General features: G+C 44.3%; 1 protein-coding gene across 1 annotated transcript; it reads left to right on the plus strand.

Moving 5' to 3' along the window:
• The first annotated feature begins 3,756 nt into the window (after positions 1-3,756).
• LOC311120548 (uncharacterized protein) lies at positions 3,757-16,373 on the plus strand. Its single transcript, XM_084195135.1, has 2 exons — positions 3,757-4,505; positions 14,438-16,373. The coding sequence occupies exons 1-2, from the start codon at positions 3,989-3,991 to the stop codon at positions 15,481-15,483; spliced, it is 1,563 nt and encodes a 520-aa protein (XP_084051261.1). The 5' UTR covers positions 3,757-3,988; the 3' UTR covers positions 15,484-16,373.
• The last annotated feature ends 461 nt before the right edge of the window (positions 16,374-16,834 follow it).

The raw sequence follows: 16,834 nt of genomic DNA on the forward strand, positions 1-16,834 counted from the left end.
AAATGTTTGCCCCCTGTTCTATTGATTTCAGCGTGATATGGTTATTAACCTCATCAGGGGGAAAATCCAGGCTCTGAATTGAAAGAGTACAAAAAGTAATTAACAAAAAAAAGTATTGTGTTACACTTACCGCCCAGCCCCGCTTCGCACCCCAGCCCCGACCGACCCAGCCCTTAGAGCCAATCCTTATCCCCAAGTTACAGATCTGACTTGCCGACTTCCCTTACCTACATTGTTCTAACATGCCAGAGGCTGTTCACCTTGGAGACCTGCTGCGGATATGCGCCCCTCTTGAATCAAAATGCAACACTTCAAAATGTAGATAGCTGTTTTCTACAAATTGTCCTCTAACCAGTGATGTACACATTATTCCCTGATTCCGTGCAACTTCAGGAAATAGAGTTAAGGAAATATTTACTAAATAAACTAAAGTAAAAAATGTAATTAAAGGTAACAATAACGAGGCTATATACAGGGGGTACCGGTACCGAGTCAATGGGCTGGGGTACAGGTTAGTCCAGGTAATTTTTACATGTAGGTAGGGGTAAAGTGACTATGCATAGATAATAAACAGCGAGTAGCAGCAGTGTAAAAACAAATGGGGGGGTAGGGGGTGTCAATGTAAACAGTCCGGGTGGCCATTGTATTAATTGTTCAGCAGTCTTATGGCATAGGGGTAGAAGCTGTTAAGGAGCCTTTTGGACCTAGACTTGGCGCTCCGGTACCGCTTGCCGTGCGGTAGCAGAGAGAACAGTCTATGACTAGGGTGGCTGGAGTCTTTGACAATTTTTTGGGCCTTCCTCTGACACCGCCTGGTATAGAGGTCCTGGATGGCAGGAAGCTTGGCCCCAGTGATGTACATTCATGATGAGCATTTTTTTTGTTTGCTTATGGCCTTCTACAGCTCATTGAGTGCGGTCTTAGTGCCAGCATCAGTTTGTGGTGGTAAATAGACGGCTACGAAAAATATAGATGTAAACTCTCTTAGTAGATAGTGTGGTCTACAGCTTTATCATGAGGTACTCTACCTCAGGCGAGTAAAACCTCGAGACTTCCTTAATATTAGACATCGCGACACCAGCTGTTACACCCCTCTCACCCCTCGTCTTACGTAGCTGTTCTGTTCTGCCGATGCACAGAAAACCCAGCCACGAATCGGTGAAACATCAGATATTACCGTTTTTTAATGTCCCCATTGTTAGGATTGTCTCGGAAACGGAGATCGTCCAGTTTATTCTCCAGTGATTGCAAGTTGGCCAATAGAACGGATGGTAGAGGCTGTAATCGCTGCCAAATGTGCTTCAACAAAGTACTGAGTAAACGGTCTGAATACTATATACATGTGATATTTCCGTTTTTTATTTTTAATAAATTAACAATTTCTAAAAACCTGTTTTTGCTTTATCATTATGGGTTATTGTGTGTAGATTGAGGAAAAAAACGATTTAATCAATTTTAGAATAAGGCTGTAATGTAACAAAATGTGGAAAAAGTCAAGGGGTCTGAATACTTTCCGAATGCACTGTACCTGATGTTACCAGTGAATGCAGTTTTTGTGAACTAGAAACTGAATCTATTGAACACCTATTTTGTAATTGTAAATATAATAATAATATGCCATTTAGCAGACGCTTTTATCCAAAGCGACTTACAGTCATGTGTGCATACATTTTTGTGTATGGGTGGTCCCGGGTGGATGTCAGGGGCTCTCCAAGGATGTCAGGGGCAAGATTGTAGACCTACACAAGGCTGGAATGGGCTACAAGACCATCGCCAAGCAGCTTGGTGAGAAGGTGACAACAGTTGGTGCGATTATTCGCAAATGGAAGAAACACAAAATAACTGTCAATCTCCCTCGGCCTGGAGCTCCATGCAAGATCCAACCTCGTGGAGTTGCAATGATCATGAGAACAGTGAGGAATCAGCCCAGAACTACACGGGAGGATCTTGTCAATGATCTCAAGGCAGCTGGGACCATAGTCAACAAGAAAACAATTGGTAACACACTAAGCCGTGAAGGACTGCTAAGGGGACAGGACAACTTCACCGTATCAAAGGGACGATGGACAGGGCCATGTACCGTCAAATCTTGGGTGAGAACCTCCTTCCCTCAGCCAGGGCATTGAAAATGGGTCGTGGATGGGTATTCCAGCATGACAATGACCCAAAATACACGGCCAAGGCAACAAAGGAGTGGCTCAAGAAGAAGCACATTAAGTTCCTGGAGTGGCCTAGCCAGTGTCCAGACCTTAATCCCATAGAAAATCTCGAAACCTTAATGACTTGCAGAAGATCTGCAAAGAAGAGTGGGACAAAATCCCTCCTGAGATGTGTGCAAACCTGGTGGCCAACTACAAGAAACGTCTGACCTCTGTGATTGCCAACAAGGGTTTTTGCCACCAAGTACTAAGTCATGTTTTGCAGAGGGGTCAAATACTTATTTCCCTCATTAAAATGCAAATCAATTCATAACATTTTTGACATGCGTTTTTCTGGATTTTTGTTGTTGTTATTCTCTCTCACTGTTCAAATAAACCTACCATTAAAATTATAGACTGATCATTTCTTTGTCAGTGGGCAAACGTACAAAATCAGCAGGGGATCAAATACTTTTTTTCCCTCACTGTATATATATATATTTTTTCCTTATTTCTTATTAATGTTATTATTATTATTTTATTTTTAAAAATTCCCAACGGGCTTGCATACGAACTCTATAGCAGACTAGATCAGGGGTGGCTCAAGGGCCAAGAAAACTTGAAACCAAGGAAGGGCCACATACTAAGTTATATGCGTGACAAAACATGTGAAGCCTTTATTCTTTTTCACATTGACACGCAATTACTAGTGTACTGTAGGTGGACATTGCAGAACAATTCTACCCTTGTAACATCTCTACCCTTGTTTTTTGTGAAAACATTTTTCACAGACAGGTCCTGGAGAACAACATTAAGTTTGGCCTTGAATGTCGTAGCTTCACCAACCGTATCAAGGAACATACCTATCTCCCCTCTCAGTTCCCACACACGGCGAAATACTTTTTCCAGGCTTAGCCAGCGCACATTTGAATGGTACAACAAGTCCTGGTGCTCTGCCTCTGTGTCATTGAGCAGCTGAATGAACTAACGATGGTTAAGCCTCCTTTCCGGTGTAAACAAGTTTTACAACCACTTTGACAACATTTTCCAGCTTTAACACACCTTTAGCATGCTTGATTGAAAATTGACGATTGAGATTATATTCCTTAAAAACGGCAACACTTTCTTGACATATCAGACATACGTCCAATATTAGTAAAAAAGTATTTTGCTGTCCATACTTTTTTAATCATGACATTCAGTCCACTTTTCTCATTTTCGCAGCACTCATTTTCGCGTCAAAAGTCGTCAAACTATGATGACTGAGCGCATTCTGAATCTGACTGAAGTGCCCGGCGGGCCGTACTTTGCCCCCCCAACTAAGATACTAAGTCTTTAACCACATTGTGTTGTTACACTGGTGAGTAAAAACTCATGCTTCCTACCCTTTAACTTGTCTAAAAATAAAATTATTCACTGACTAGGTGAAAAATCTGTTGATGTGCCCTTGAGCAAGGCACTTAACCCTAATTGCTCCTGTAAGTGGCTCTGGATAAGAGCGTCTGCTAAATGACAACAACAAAAAAAGACTGCGTTACCCACTCCAGTCAGCAGATGGCGATGTGGGATTTTAAGGCTATGCTGCTAGTGTGACGTATAATCTAGTGGACGGAACGCTTCTTTTAACAGCAGCAACAGTTAGTCAGACACCTCGGTAGCTTGCTAGCCAAAATAGCCGAACCAATAAAGCTCTTTAGACGCTTTCGTGTATATTAGCTACTGTGTTTTAAACCCTCTTCTGTCGTCTAGTTAGTTATCCCATTTAATTTCATATTTACGGTGTTGTTGTTATTGGTCGGCTAGCTGGCTGGTTAAGTTAGCACTAGCCTAGCTAGCTAACATCCCCGACCATGAGCTCACTAAGCTACTCTCCTCCTGCTAAAGAAGAGGAGGTCTGCTGGACGGAGAAAGAAGCTCTAGTGAAAGAGGAGGAGGAAGAGGAGGATGTTACAATACAAAAACAAGTAGAGGGTGAGGCTGTTACCGTGAAAGAAGAAGAGAAAGACGTTGCATTGAAAGAAGAGGAAGACGCGTTCAGAGTGAAAGAGGAGGAGGATGTTACAGTGAAAGAAGAGGAAGACGCGTTCAGAGTGAAAGAGGAGGAGGATGTTACAGTGAAAGAAGAGGAGGACGCGTTCCGAGTGAAAGAGGAGGAGGATGTTACAGTAAAAGAAGAGGAGGAAGCAGTTTTTGGAGTGAAAGAGGAGGAGGAGGAGATGACTGTCACATCGAAAAAGGAGGAGGAAGAAGAGGAGGAAACTGGATATCTGGTGCCGGTTTCCCAAAGGCATCTTAAGGCATCCAATGGTTCTAATGATGAACTTAGCAGTAAGATGGTTTTGAGAAACCGGGCCCTGATTAACACTAGTAAGTACTATCTTAAAAACAGAGACACAAACTCTGCAGTTGTTGAACTGATGTGTGGTGTTAAAGGGGAAATCTGCAGTTGCTACATCCATATTTGGACTTTTAAATTATTTATATATAGCCATTGATTCTTGAAGAATATAACACATGCCTCATGAGCTTAGTTCAACTGTTGTACCTCATCAGATCCCCAAATAAGCTTTTTTTACTCCAATGTTTAGAAACAATTAAACCAACACTGTATAGCCTCAAAAATATAGTTAAAACTATAATGTTGATATCATGGATGGCCAGTCCTTGCATCCATAGGTCTGTCTATGATTTTGAGAGTAGTTACATTTCTCCAGTCCCATCCATCAACTTATTACCAAAACAGTGGTGGAGTGGCAGCTTTGTTATTGTTTGAACTGCAGATTGGTTGTTTGATTGATGTGTGGCCTTTTTAAAGGGGACAACCTAGGTTTTAAACAGCAACAAAATGGCTGCCCAGAGACTTGGTTTGGTAAACAGCTGAGGGATGGGGGCTGGAGAACTAGTGTGGTGTACTCCTCAATGCCATTGGATGAATCCCGGAACATATTCCAGTCTGTGCTATTGGGAAACAGTCCTGTAGCTTACAGTTCTTAATGTCCAATTGATAGAATAGTCTCAAACGGACCTCGTCCGGTTTATTCTCCAGTGATTTGCACATTCGCCAATAGAACAGAGGGTAGAGGTGATTTATTCACTCTAGCCTCTATAGCGCCTTATTTTTGGCCTGGTCCGGGACAATCAATACAGTGGGGGAAAAAAGTATTTAGTCAGCCACCAATTGTGCAAGTTCTCCCACTTAAAAAGATGAGAGAGGCCTGTAATTTTCATCATAGGTACACGTCAACTATGACAGACAAATTGAGAAAAAAAAATCCAGAAAATCACATTGTAGGATTTTTTATGAATTTATTTGCAAATTATGGTGGAAAATAAGTATTTGGTCACCTACAAACAAGCAAGATTTCTGGCTCTCACAGACCTGTAACTTCTTCTTTAAGAGGCTCCTCTGTCCTCCACTCGTTACCTGTATTAATGGCACCTGTTTGAACTTGTTATCAGTATAAAATACATCTGTCCACAATCTCAAACAGTCACACTCCAAACTCCACTATGGTCAAGACCAAAGAGCTGTCAACGGACACCAGAAACAAAATTGTAGACCTGCACCAGGCTGGGAAGACTGAATCTGCAATAGGTAAGCAACTTGGTTTGAAGAAATCAACTGTGGGAGCAATTATTAGGAAATGGAAGACATACAAGACCACTGATAATCTCCCTCGATCTGGGGCTCCACGCAAGATCTCACCCCGTGGGGTCAAAATGATCACAAGAACGGTGAGCAAAAATCCCAAAACCACACAGGGGGACCTAGTGAATGACCTGCAGAGAGCTGGGACCAAAGTAACAAAGCCTACCATCAGTAACACACTACGCCGTCAGGGACTCAAATCCTGCAGTGTCAGACGTGTCCCCCTGCTTAAGTCAGTACATGTCCAGGCCCGTCTGAAGTTTGCTAGAGTGCATTTGGATGATCCAGAAGAGGATTGGGAGAATGTCATATGGTCAGATGAAACCAAAATATAACTTTTTGGTAAAAACTCAACTCGTCGTGTTTGGAGGACAAAGAATGCTGAGTTGCATCCAAATAACACCATGCCTACTGTGAAGCATGGGGGTGGAAACATCATGCTTTGGGGCTGTTTTTCTGCAAAGGGGCCAGGATGACTGATCCGTGTAAAGGAAAGAATGAATGGGGCCATGTATCGTGAGATTTTGAGTGAAAACCTCCTTCCATCAGCAAGGGCATTGAATATGAAACGTGGCTGGGTTTTTCAGCATGACAATGATCCCAAACACACCGCCCGGGCAACGAAGGAGTGGCTTCGTAAGAAGTATTTCAAGGTCCTGGAGTGGCCTAGCCAGTCTCCAGATCTCAACCCCATAGAAAATCTTTGGAGGGAGTTGAAAGTCTGTGTTGCCCAGCGACAGCCCAAAAACATCACTGCTCTAGAGGAGATCTGCATGGAGGAATGGGCCAAAATACCAGCAACAGTGTGTGAAAACCTTGTGAAGACTTACAGAAAATGTTTGACCTGTGTCATTGCCAACAAATGGTATATAACAAAGTATTGAGAAACTTTTGTTATTGACCAAATACTTATTTTCCACCATAGTTTGCAAATAAATTCATTAAAAATCCTACAATGTGATTTTCTGGATTTTTTTTTCTCATTTTGTCTGTCATAGTTGACGTGTACCTATGATTAAAATTACAGGCCTCTCTCATCTTTTTAAGTGGGAGAACTTGCACAATTGGTGGCTGACTAAATACTTTTTTCCCCCACTGTATGTGTTTCACCACTGACTCATTTGAAGTAGAAGTCCTCGTCCAAATCAAGGTTAGTGAAAACTGTTCTGATGTCTAGAAGCTATTTTCTGTCATAGGAAACGATGGGGGAAACATATTGTAAAAAAAAAAGTTCTGATTAGCGTAAAAAAAACATACAAAATAGCACAATTGATCAGGAGCCCATAAAACGACCGCTTTCCAATGCAGCGCCATTCTTAATAACATTCTTAATAACATTAGCATGAATTAGCCTACGTGAACAAGAAGCACAACACATTTTCAGAGTTGTGAGATAATTAACTTCTCTTTAATATAGTGTAACTTTGAAATCGTGAAATTACGTTCCTTCGAGGAAAACAGGCAGGTTTCTCGACTGGTTTTTAGAAGGGATTTAGTTACTATTAGCTTAGCAACCACGTGACGCAGCATGACAACGCAAACGCAATTGGTCGACAGTCTGTTGGACGGGCGTTAGACGTTTGGAAAGTTTTGAAACTTTCTGGAGAAAGTTTTTCCTTGAAAAAATGTTTGTTTACCAGCCTGTTTAATTAGGATCCCATGATGCGGTTAGCCTCAGTTAGTCCCGGGCTTGTGTCTGTTTTAAATCCCTGCTGTTTGTTGCGGTTTCCATCGGCTTTACGAGCTGGCTGGAATTGTGTGGAGTACCAGCGTCAGCCTACGTTGCTACCATCATGCCGCCCAAAGGTAAAGAAGGCTGGAAATGTGTGGAGTACCAGCGTTAGTCTACGTTGCTACCATCATGTCACCCAAAGTTAAAGCTGGCTGGAATTGTGTGGCGTACCAGCGTTAGCCTACGTTGCTACCATCATGCCGCCCAAAGTTAAAGAAGGCTGGAGTAATGGAGAGGAAAGTGTTTCGCTATCACAGGTGGTAATCTATCACAGGTGGTAATCTATCACAGGTGGTAATCTATCACAGGTGGTAATCTATCACAGGTGGTAATCTATCACAGGTGGTAATCTATCACAGGTGCGTAATCTTTTACATCAACAACAATATGTCTATAAGCAATTGTTACAGCAACAGGAAAATAGCTTTAAGAGCCTTGTCCAAATACTGATGGACTCAACTAACAAAAGAAGAGACGATCTGACCAGAGAGGTTCAAGACCTTAAGAACAGTTTGTAGTTCTCCCAGGGAGGGGTGGATTATTATTACAGATGACTACAAGTCCCAGCATCGGAACATCTGACCAGAGAGGTCCAAGACCTTAAGAACAGTTTGTAGTTCTCCCAGGGAGAGGTGATGTCCTGAAAGAGACTTGCAACAAACTGTAAGTCACCGTGAGATTACATCTTCACTGTCTGTGAATTATTATTACAGATGACGATCTAGAGCAGGTGTCAAACACAAGGCCAGCAGGCCCAATCCGGCCCAGGACACATTTCTATCCGGCCCGCAAAGTTATTTGGGTTGTCAATTAATTTTGGCCCGCTTCCAAAACCGCCTGCGATGCTGCACTACAACTCCCAGCAAGCACTGCCAACGTGCTGCACGCTAAAAACATCAGTGGATTGCCACAGACACACCCCTCCTCCCAGATCCACACACAGACCAACACACGATCCAGCCAGTGCACTGTATCACATCCCTAATGCTATCTACCAGAACGGAAAGTTTTAAACATGTTGTAGGGTAAATGTCCGTGCCAAGTTTTTCAGTTCCAACAGGACATTGCTGTAGCCTACAGGAAATGACATATTGGTTGTCAAAAAGTTATAAAGTTATGAGATAAAGGATTCACACGCGGGTATAAATTACTACTGAAGGACAATATGACACACAAGCGAGCAGTGGTGTAAAGTACTTAAGTAAAAATACTTTATAAAGTATTTAAGTAAAAATACTTTTAAGTACTACTTAAGTCGTTTTTTGGGGTATGTGTACTTTACTATTTATATATTGGACAACTTTTACTTTTACTTCACTACATTCCTAAATAAAATGATGTACTTTTTACGCCAAACATTTTCCCTGACACCCAAAAGTACTCCCCCCTCCTACATTTTGAAAGCTTAGCAGGACAGGAAAATGGTCCAATTCATGCACTTATCAAGAGAACATCCCTGGTCATCCCTACTGCCTCTGATCTGGTGGACTCACAAAAACACAAATGCTTAGTTTGTAAATGATGTCTGAGTGTTGGAGTGTGCCCCTGGCTTTCCAAAAACTAAAATAAAACTAAAATGGTGCCGTCTGGTTTGCTTAATATAAGGAATTTGGAATAAATATTACTTTGACTTTTGTCCTTCAGTATATTTTAAACCAAATACTTAGATTTTTGTCCTTCAGTATATTTTAAACCAAATACTTTGACTTTTGTCCTTAAGTATATTTTAAACCAAATACTTTGACTTTTGTCCTTAAGTATATTTTAAACCAAATACTTTGACTTTTGTCCTTAAGTATATTTTAAACCAAATACTTGTACTTTTGTCCTTAAGTATATTTTAAACCAGATACTTTTACTTTTGTCCTTAAGTATATTTTAAACCAAATACTTTTACTTTTGTCCTTAAGTATATTTTAAACCAAATACTTTTACTTTTGTCCTTAAGTATATTTTAAACCAAATACTTTTACTTTTGTCCTTAAGTATATTTTAAACCAAATACTTTGACTTTTGTCCTTAAGTATATTTTAAACCAAATACTTTGACTTTTGTCCTTAAGTATATTTTAAACCAAATACTTTTACTTGAGTAATTTTCTATGAAGGAATGTTTACTTTTACTCAAGTGTGACAATTGGTTACTTATTCCAGCACTGCAAGCGAGTATAAATGAGTCAAAAGTTGAGTCATCTACTTTATGAAATTACAGCCTGTTGTGTTCGCATCGGTGAATTCAACTTCAGTTGCGCTGCCTTCGTGTGTCCCGTTTAGAGCGGTCAGCGGAGGGAAAGTGTACAGACACACGCTACAGTCCTAGGCTACTGGAAATGTTTCAGTCAGGCTTCGGTTTTTAAAGCTTGACAATGAAGAACCAGAAAACTCAACTTTCAACAAAACACTGTGCAAAGGAGAAACATGTAGGTCTATTACAGCAACATTTGAGCAGTAATCTAGACTCGACTACAATACATTTTGACTGACACCACACAGCAATGCAATATTATTGTTTTAATAGTTTTAAATGGTTTATACAGCATCCTATGTACATAAGTGGACATTGTAAAGGGCCATATTTTTTCAAATAAATCCAATGGCCAGTTTGGGTCGCATTTGTAGGTCTATGCACGTTTCTCTACCATAAGCCGCCTCCAACGTCGTTTTTAGAGAATTTTGGCAGTACGTCCAAACCGGCCTCACAACCGCAGACCATCTCAGGACCTCCACATCCAGCTTTACTCAGGACCTCCACATCCAGCTTTACTCAGGACCTCCACATCCAGCTTTTCCCCCTCTGGGATCGTCTGAGACATCCACCCGGACAGACCATCTCAGGACCTCCACATCCAGCTTTTCCCCCTCTGGGATCGTCTGAGACATCCACCCGGACAGACCATCTCAGGACCTCCACATCCAGCTTTTCCCCCTCTGGGGTCTTCTGAGACATCCACCCGGACAGACCATCTCAGGACCTCCACATCCAGCTTTTCCCCCTCTGGGATCGTCTGAGACATCCACCCGGACAGACCATCTCAGGACCTCCACATCCAGCTTTTCCCCCTCTGGGATCGTCTGAGACATCCACCCGGACAGACCATCTCAGGACCTCCACATCCAGCTTTTCCCCCTCTGGGATCGTCTGAGACATCCACCCGGACAGACCATCTCAGGACCTCCACATCCAGCTTTTCCCCCTCTGGGATCGTCTGAGACATCCACCCGGACAGACCATCTCAGGACCTCCACATCCAGCTTTTCCCCCTCTGGGATCGTCTGAGACATCCACCCGGACAGACCATCTCAGGACCTCCACATCCAGCTTTTCCCCCTCTGGGATCGTCTGAGACATCCACCCGGACAGACCATCTCAGGACCTCCACATCCAGCTTTTCCCCCTCTGGGATCGTCTGAGACATCCACCCGGACAGACCATCTCAGGACCTCCACATCCAGCTTTTCCCCCTCTGGGATCGTCTGAGACATCCACCCGGACAGACCATCTCAGGACCTCCACATCCAGCTTTTCCCCCTCTGGGATCGTCTGAGACATCCACCCGGACAGACCATCTCAGGACCTCCACATCCAGCTTTTCCCCCTCTGGGATCGTCTGAGACATCCACCCGGACAGACCATCTCAGGACCTCCACATCCAGCTTTTCCCCCTCTGGGATCGTCTGAGACATCCACCCGGACAGACCATCTCAGGACCTCCACATCCAGCTTTTCCCCCTCTGGGATCGTCTGAGACATCCACCCGGACAGACCATCTCAGGACCTCCACATCCAGCTTTTGCCCCTCTGGGATCGTCTGAGACATCCACCCGGACAGACCATCTCAGGACCTCCACATCCAGCTTTTCCCCCTCTGGGATCGTCTGAGACATCCACCCGGACAGACCATCTCAGGACCTCCACATCCAGCTTTTCCCCCTCTGGGATCATCTGAGACATCCACCCGGACAGACCATCTCAGGACCTCCACATCCAGCTTTTCCCCCTCTGGGATCGTCTGAGACATCCACCCGGACAGACCATCTCAGGACCTCCACATCCAGCTTTTCCCCCTCTGGGATCGTCTGAGACATCCACCCGGACAGACCATCTCAGGACCTCCACATCCAGCTTTTCCCCCTCTGGGATCGTCTGAGACATCCACCCGGACAGACCATCTCAGGACCTCCACATCCAGCTTTTCCCCCTCTGGGATCGTCTGAGACATCCACCCGGACAGACCATCTCAGGACCTCCACAGCCAGCTTTTCCCCCTCTGGGATCGTCTGAGACATCCACCCGGACAGACCATCTCAGGACCTCCACAGCCAGCTTTTCCCCCTCTGGGATCGTCTGAGACATCCACCCGGACAGACCATCTCAGGACCTCCACATCCAGCTTTTCCCCCTCTGGGATCGTCTGAGACATCCACCCGGACAGACCATCTCAGGACCTCCACATCCAGCTTTTCCCCCTCTGGGATCGTCTGAGACATCCACCCGGACAGACCATCTCAGGACCTCCACATCCAGCTTTTCCCCCTCTGGGATCGTCTGAGACATCCACCCGGACAGCTGATGAAACAACCGCAGACCATCTCAGGACCTCCACATCCAGCTTTTCCCCCTCTGGGGATCGTCTGAGACATCCACCCGGACAGCTGATGAAACAACCGCAGACCATCTCAGGACCTCCACATCCAGCTTTTCCCCCTCTGGGATCGTCTGAGACATCCGCCCGGACAGCTGATGAAACAACCGCAGACCATCTCAGGACCTCCACATCCAGCTTTTCCCCCTCTGGGATCGTCTGAGACATCCACCCGGACAGCTGATGAAACAACCGCAGACCATCTCAGGACCTCCACATCCAGCTTTTCCCCCTCTGGGATCGTCTGAGGCATCCACCCGGACAGCTGATGAAACAACCGCAGACCATCTCAGGACCTCCACATCCAGCTTTTCCCCCTCTGGGATCGTCTGAGACATCCACCCGGACAGACCATCTCAGGACCTCCACATCCAGCTTTTCCCCCTCTGGGATCGTCTGAGACATCCACCCGGACAGCTGATGAAACAACCGCAGACCATCTCAGGACCTCCACATCCAGCTTTTCCCCCTCTGGGATCGTCTGAGACATCCACCCGGACAGCTGATGAAACAACCGCAGACCATCTCAGGACCTCCACATCCAGCTTTCCCCCCTCTGGGATCGTCTGAGACATCCACCCGGACAGCTGATGAAACAACCGCAGACCATCTCAGGACCTCCACATGCAGCTTTTCCCCCTCTGGGATCGTCTGACACATCCACCCGGACAGCTGATGAAACAACCGCAGACCATCTCAGGACCTCCACATCCAGCTTTTTCCCCTCTGGGATCGTCTGAGACATCCACCCGGACAGCTGATGAAACAACCGCAGACCATCTCAGGACCTCCACATCCAGCTTTTCCCCCTCTGGGATCGTCTGAGACATCCACCCGGACAGCTGATGAAACTGTGGGATTCCCCTCTGGGATCGTCTGAGACATCCACCCGGACAGCTGATGAAACTGTGGGTTTCCCCTCTGGGATCGTCTGACACATCCACCCGGACAGCTGATGAAACAACCGCAGACCATCTCAGGACCTCCACATCCAGCTTTTCCCCTCTGGGATCGTCTGAGACATCCACCCGGACAGCTGATGAAACTGTGGGTTTCCCCTCTGGGATCGTCTGAGACATCCACCCGGACAGCTGATGAAACTGTGGGTTTCCCCTCTGGGATCGTTTGAGACATCCACCCGGACAGCTGATGAAACAACCGCAGACCATCTCAGGACCTCCACATCCAGTTTTTCCCCCTCTGGGATCGTCTGAGACATCCACCCGGACAGCTGATGAAACAACCGCAGACCATCTCAGGACCTCCACATCCAGCTTTTCCCCCTCTGGGATCGTCTGAGACATCCACCCGGACAGCTGATGAAACAACCGCAGACCATCTCAGGACCTCCACATCCAGCTTTTCCCCCTCTGGGATCGTCTGAGACATCCACCCAGACAGCTGATGAAACTGTGGGTTTGCCCTCTGGGATCGTCTGAGACATCCACCCGGACAGCTGATTAAACTGTGGGTTTGCACAACCCAAGAAGGGTCACCAGGGTCTTGACCTGACTGCAGTTCGGCGCCATAACCGACTTCATTTTGGCAAAATGCTCACCTTCGATGGCCACTGGCATGCTGGAGAAGTGTGTTCTTCACGGATGAATCCCGGTTTCAACGGTAACGGGCAGATGGAAGACCGCGTGTATGGCGTTGTGTGGGTGAGCGGTTTGCTGATGTCAACGTCGTGAACACAGTGCCCCATGGTGGCGGTGGGGTTATGGTATGGGCAGGCAGGCATAATCTACGGACAACGAACACAATTGCATTTGATCAATGGCAATTTGAATGCACAGAGATGCCGTGATGAGATCCTGAGGCAGATTGTCGTGCCATTCATCCGCTGCCATCACCACAATTCCTGGAAGCTGAAAATGTCCCAGTTCTTCCATGGCCTGCATACTCACCAGACATGTCACCCATTGAGCATGTTTGGGATGCTCTGGATCGTATACGACATCGTGTTCCAGTTCACAACCAATATCCAGCAAACAGAAAGGGTCGTATATTGGTGACCAAAAGTCATCTGGCACACTGCTTAGGGTTTCAGCATCTGTAATAACTTATTTCTAGCCTAAATCATCAACTTTACTACTGTTAAAAAATAAGACTAAATATCACTGTTTATCACTGACTGTCATATTAAGACAAGTGTCAAATACATTTTTAAAAGTATTATAACATTCATTACAGACGTAAATTGTTGTACAACATCATGGGCATTACCTTGCTGTTGTGGGCCTTTAACCAGCTGTCTGACTTTGTTGTTCACACAGGAGAGAGACGTGACTATTGTGGATCCTCTGGGGAGCCTCAACAACATCATGAAGCTGAGGAGGCAGAGAAGAGTCTCTCCACATCAGAACACCTCAAGAAACACCAGCAGAGACCCACAGGGAAGAAATCTCACTGCTGCTCTGACTGTGGGAAGAGTTATTCAAGATCAGATTCACTAAAACTACACCTAAGAATTCACACAGGAGATAATTCTCACTGCTGCTCTGACTGTGGGAAGAGATTCACCTCTTCAGCAGACCTTAAAAAACATATGAGAATCCATACAGGAGAGAAACCTTATAACTGTGATCAATGTGGGAAGAGTTTTACTCATTCAAGTAATCTGAAAGCACACCAGAGAATACACACTGCAGAGAAACCTTATAGCTGTGATCAATGTGGGAAGAGTTTTTCTAAATCTAGCCATCTGACTATACACAAGAGAACACACACAGGAGAGAAACCTCACCACTGCTTTGACTGCGGAAAGAGTTACTCAAGATCAGATTCACTAAAAATACACCAGAGAATACACACTGGAGAAAAACCTTATAGCTGTGATCAGTGTGGGAAGAGTTTTAATGATACAAGTAGCCTGAAAACACACCAGAGAATTCACACTGGAGAGAAACCTTATGACTGTGATCAGTGTGGGAAGAGTTTTAATGATACAAGTAGCCTGAAAACACACCAGAGAATTCACACTGGAGAGAAACCTTATAGCTGCTCTGACTGTGGGAAGACCTTTTCAAAATCATCTACATTGCAATCACACCAGAGAATTCACACCGGAGAGAAACCTTTTAGCTGCTCCGACTGTGGGAAGAGCTTTTCAAAATTATATACATTACAATCACACCAGAGAATACACACAGGAGAGAAACCTTACAGCTGTGATCAATGTGGGAGGAGTTTTGTTACTTCTAGCCAGCTGACTATACACCAGAGAACACACACAGGAGAGAAACCTTACCACTGCTCAGACTGTGGCAAGAGATACTCTGGTAAAAGATCTCTGATTATACATCAGAAAATACATACATGAAGGAGTTGTTTCATGATATCAATGAAATAATGTCACAATGTGGAAGAACCCTTAAACGTTTTCCCCCTGTTCTATTGATTTCAGCGTGATATGGATATTAGCCTCATCGGGGGAATTGAAAATGTACTATTTATGTGATTAACAAAATTGTGATTAACAAAAACTGGTGTTGCGTTACACTTACCGCGTTGGCGATCCACTTGAATCAAAATGCAACACTTCAAAATGTAGCTAGCTGTTTTTTTTTACAAATTGTCGTGGTTTCAACGACATTACAACAACTTCATTTCAACGTACTTGCAGCCTATAAAACTGGACGCAGTATAAAAAATGCGTCTAAGAACTGTTTTATTAACAATCTTACATCACTTTATTCCACTACTGAAGAAGCATGACTCAAATCACCTACTCATATTTCAAACATCCAGCCTGACAAAATATACATGTTTAATTATTCCATGCCTCACCATTAAAAGTGAATTATTGCCAATACATATTAACAAAGGGGTGTACATTCGATTTTGATATTTCATATTTCATAATACTTAAATGTAATGTAACATTTAGTCATAATTATTTATGCAACTAACTTACCATTTTTGTACAATTATATTGTTTACAAACAGTGTAGTAAAACCAGCTTATATTTTGGGCTGGATATTACATAATATTCTTACTATTTTAACCAATGTTATTTCCTTAGATGCTCTTTAGTCTTTCAGCTTTTATTGATATTCTTTAGTTTTTTATCCACTGTTTGTTGTCTAGTAAATATTTCAGTGTTTATTTTCACTTCTGAAATGTTCTTTATAAATAAAGCTTTATTTGATTTGAACATATTGTAAAACAAATTAACCCAATGACCGACCAATCAATAAATTCTTGCAAAACCAATGAACAAAGAGAAATTGAACGTTCTTCCGCCGTACGTTCTGCCGCCCTGTACGTTCTGCAGCCGTACGTTCTGTACTTTCTGCCACCCTGTACATTCTGCCACCCTGTACGTTCTGCCACCCTGTACATTCTGCCACCCTGTACGTTCTGCCACCCTGTACGTTGAAATGTTGAAATCAAACCAGACTCAGCGCTGGATAGAAGAAGTGTTCTTCCTAACCAGTCCCTCAACACCTCTCTGGCTGTAGAAGTGTTCTTCCTAACCAGTCCCTCAACAGCTTTCTGGCTGTAGAAGTGTTCTTCCTAACCAGTCCCTCAACACCTCTCTGGCTGTAGAAGTGTTCTTCCTAACCAGTCCCTCAACACCTCTCTGGCTGTAGAAGTGTTCTTCCTAACCAGTCCATCAACACCTCTCTGGCTGTAGAAGTGTTCTTCCTAACCAGTCCCTCAACAGCTC

This window comes from Coregonus lavaretus (assembly GCF_964263955.1).
Source record: "Coregonus lavaretus genome assembly, contig: HAP1_SCAFFOLD_47, whole genome shotgun sequence".
NCBI lineage: Eukaryota > Metazoa > Chordata > Actinopteri > Salmoniformes > Salmonidae > Coregonus > Coregonus lavaretus.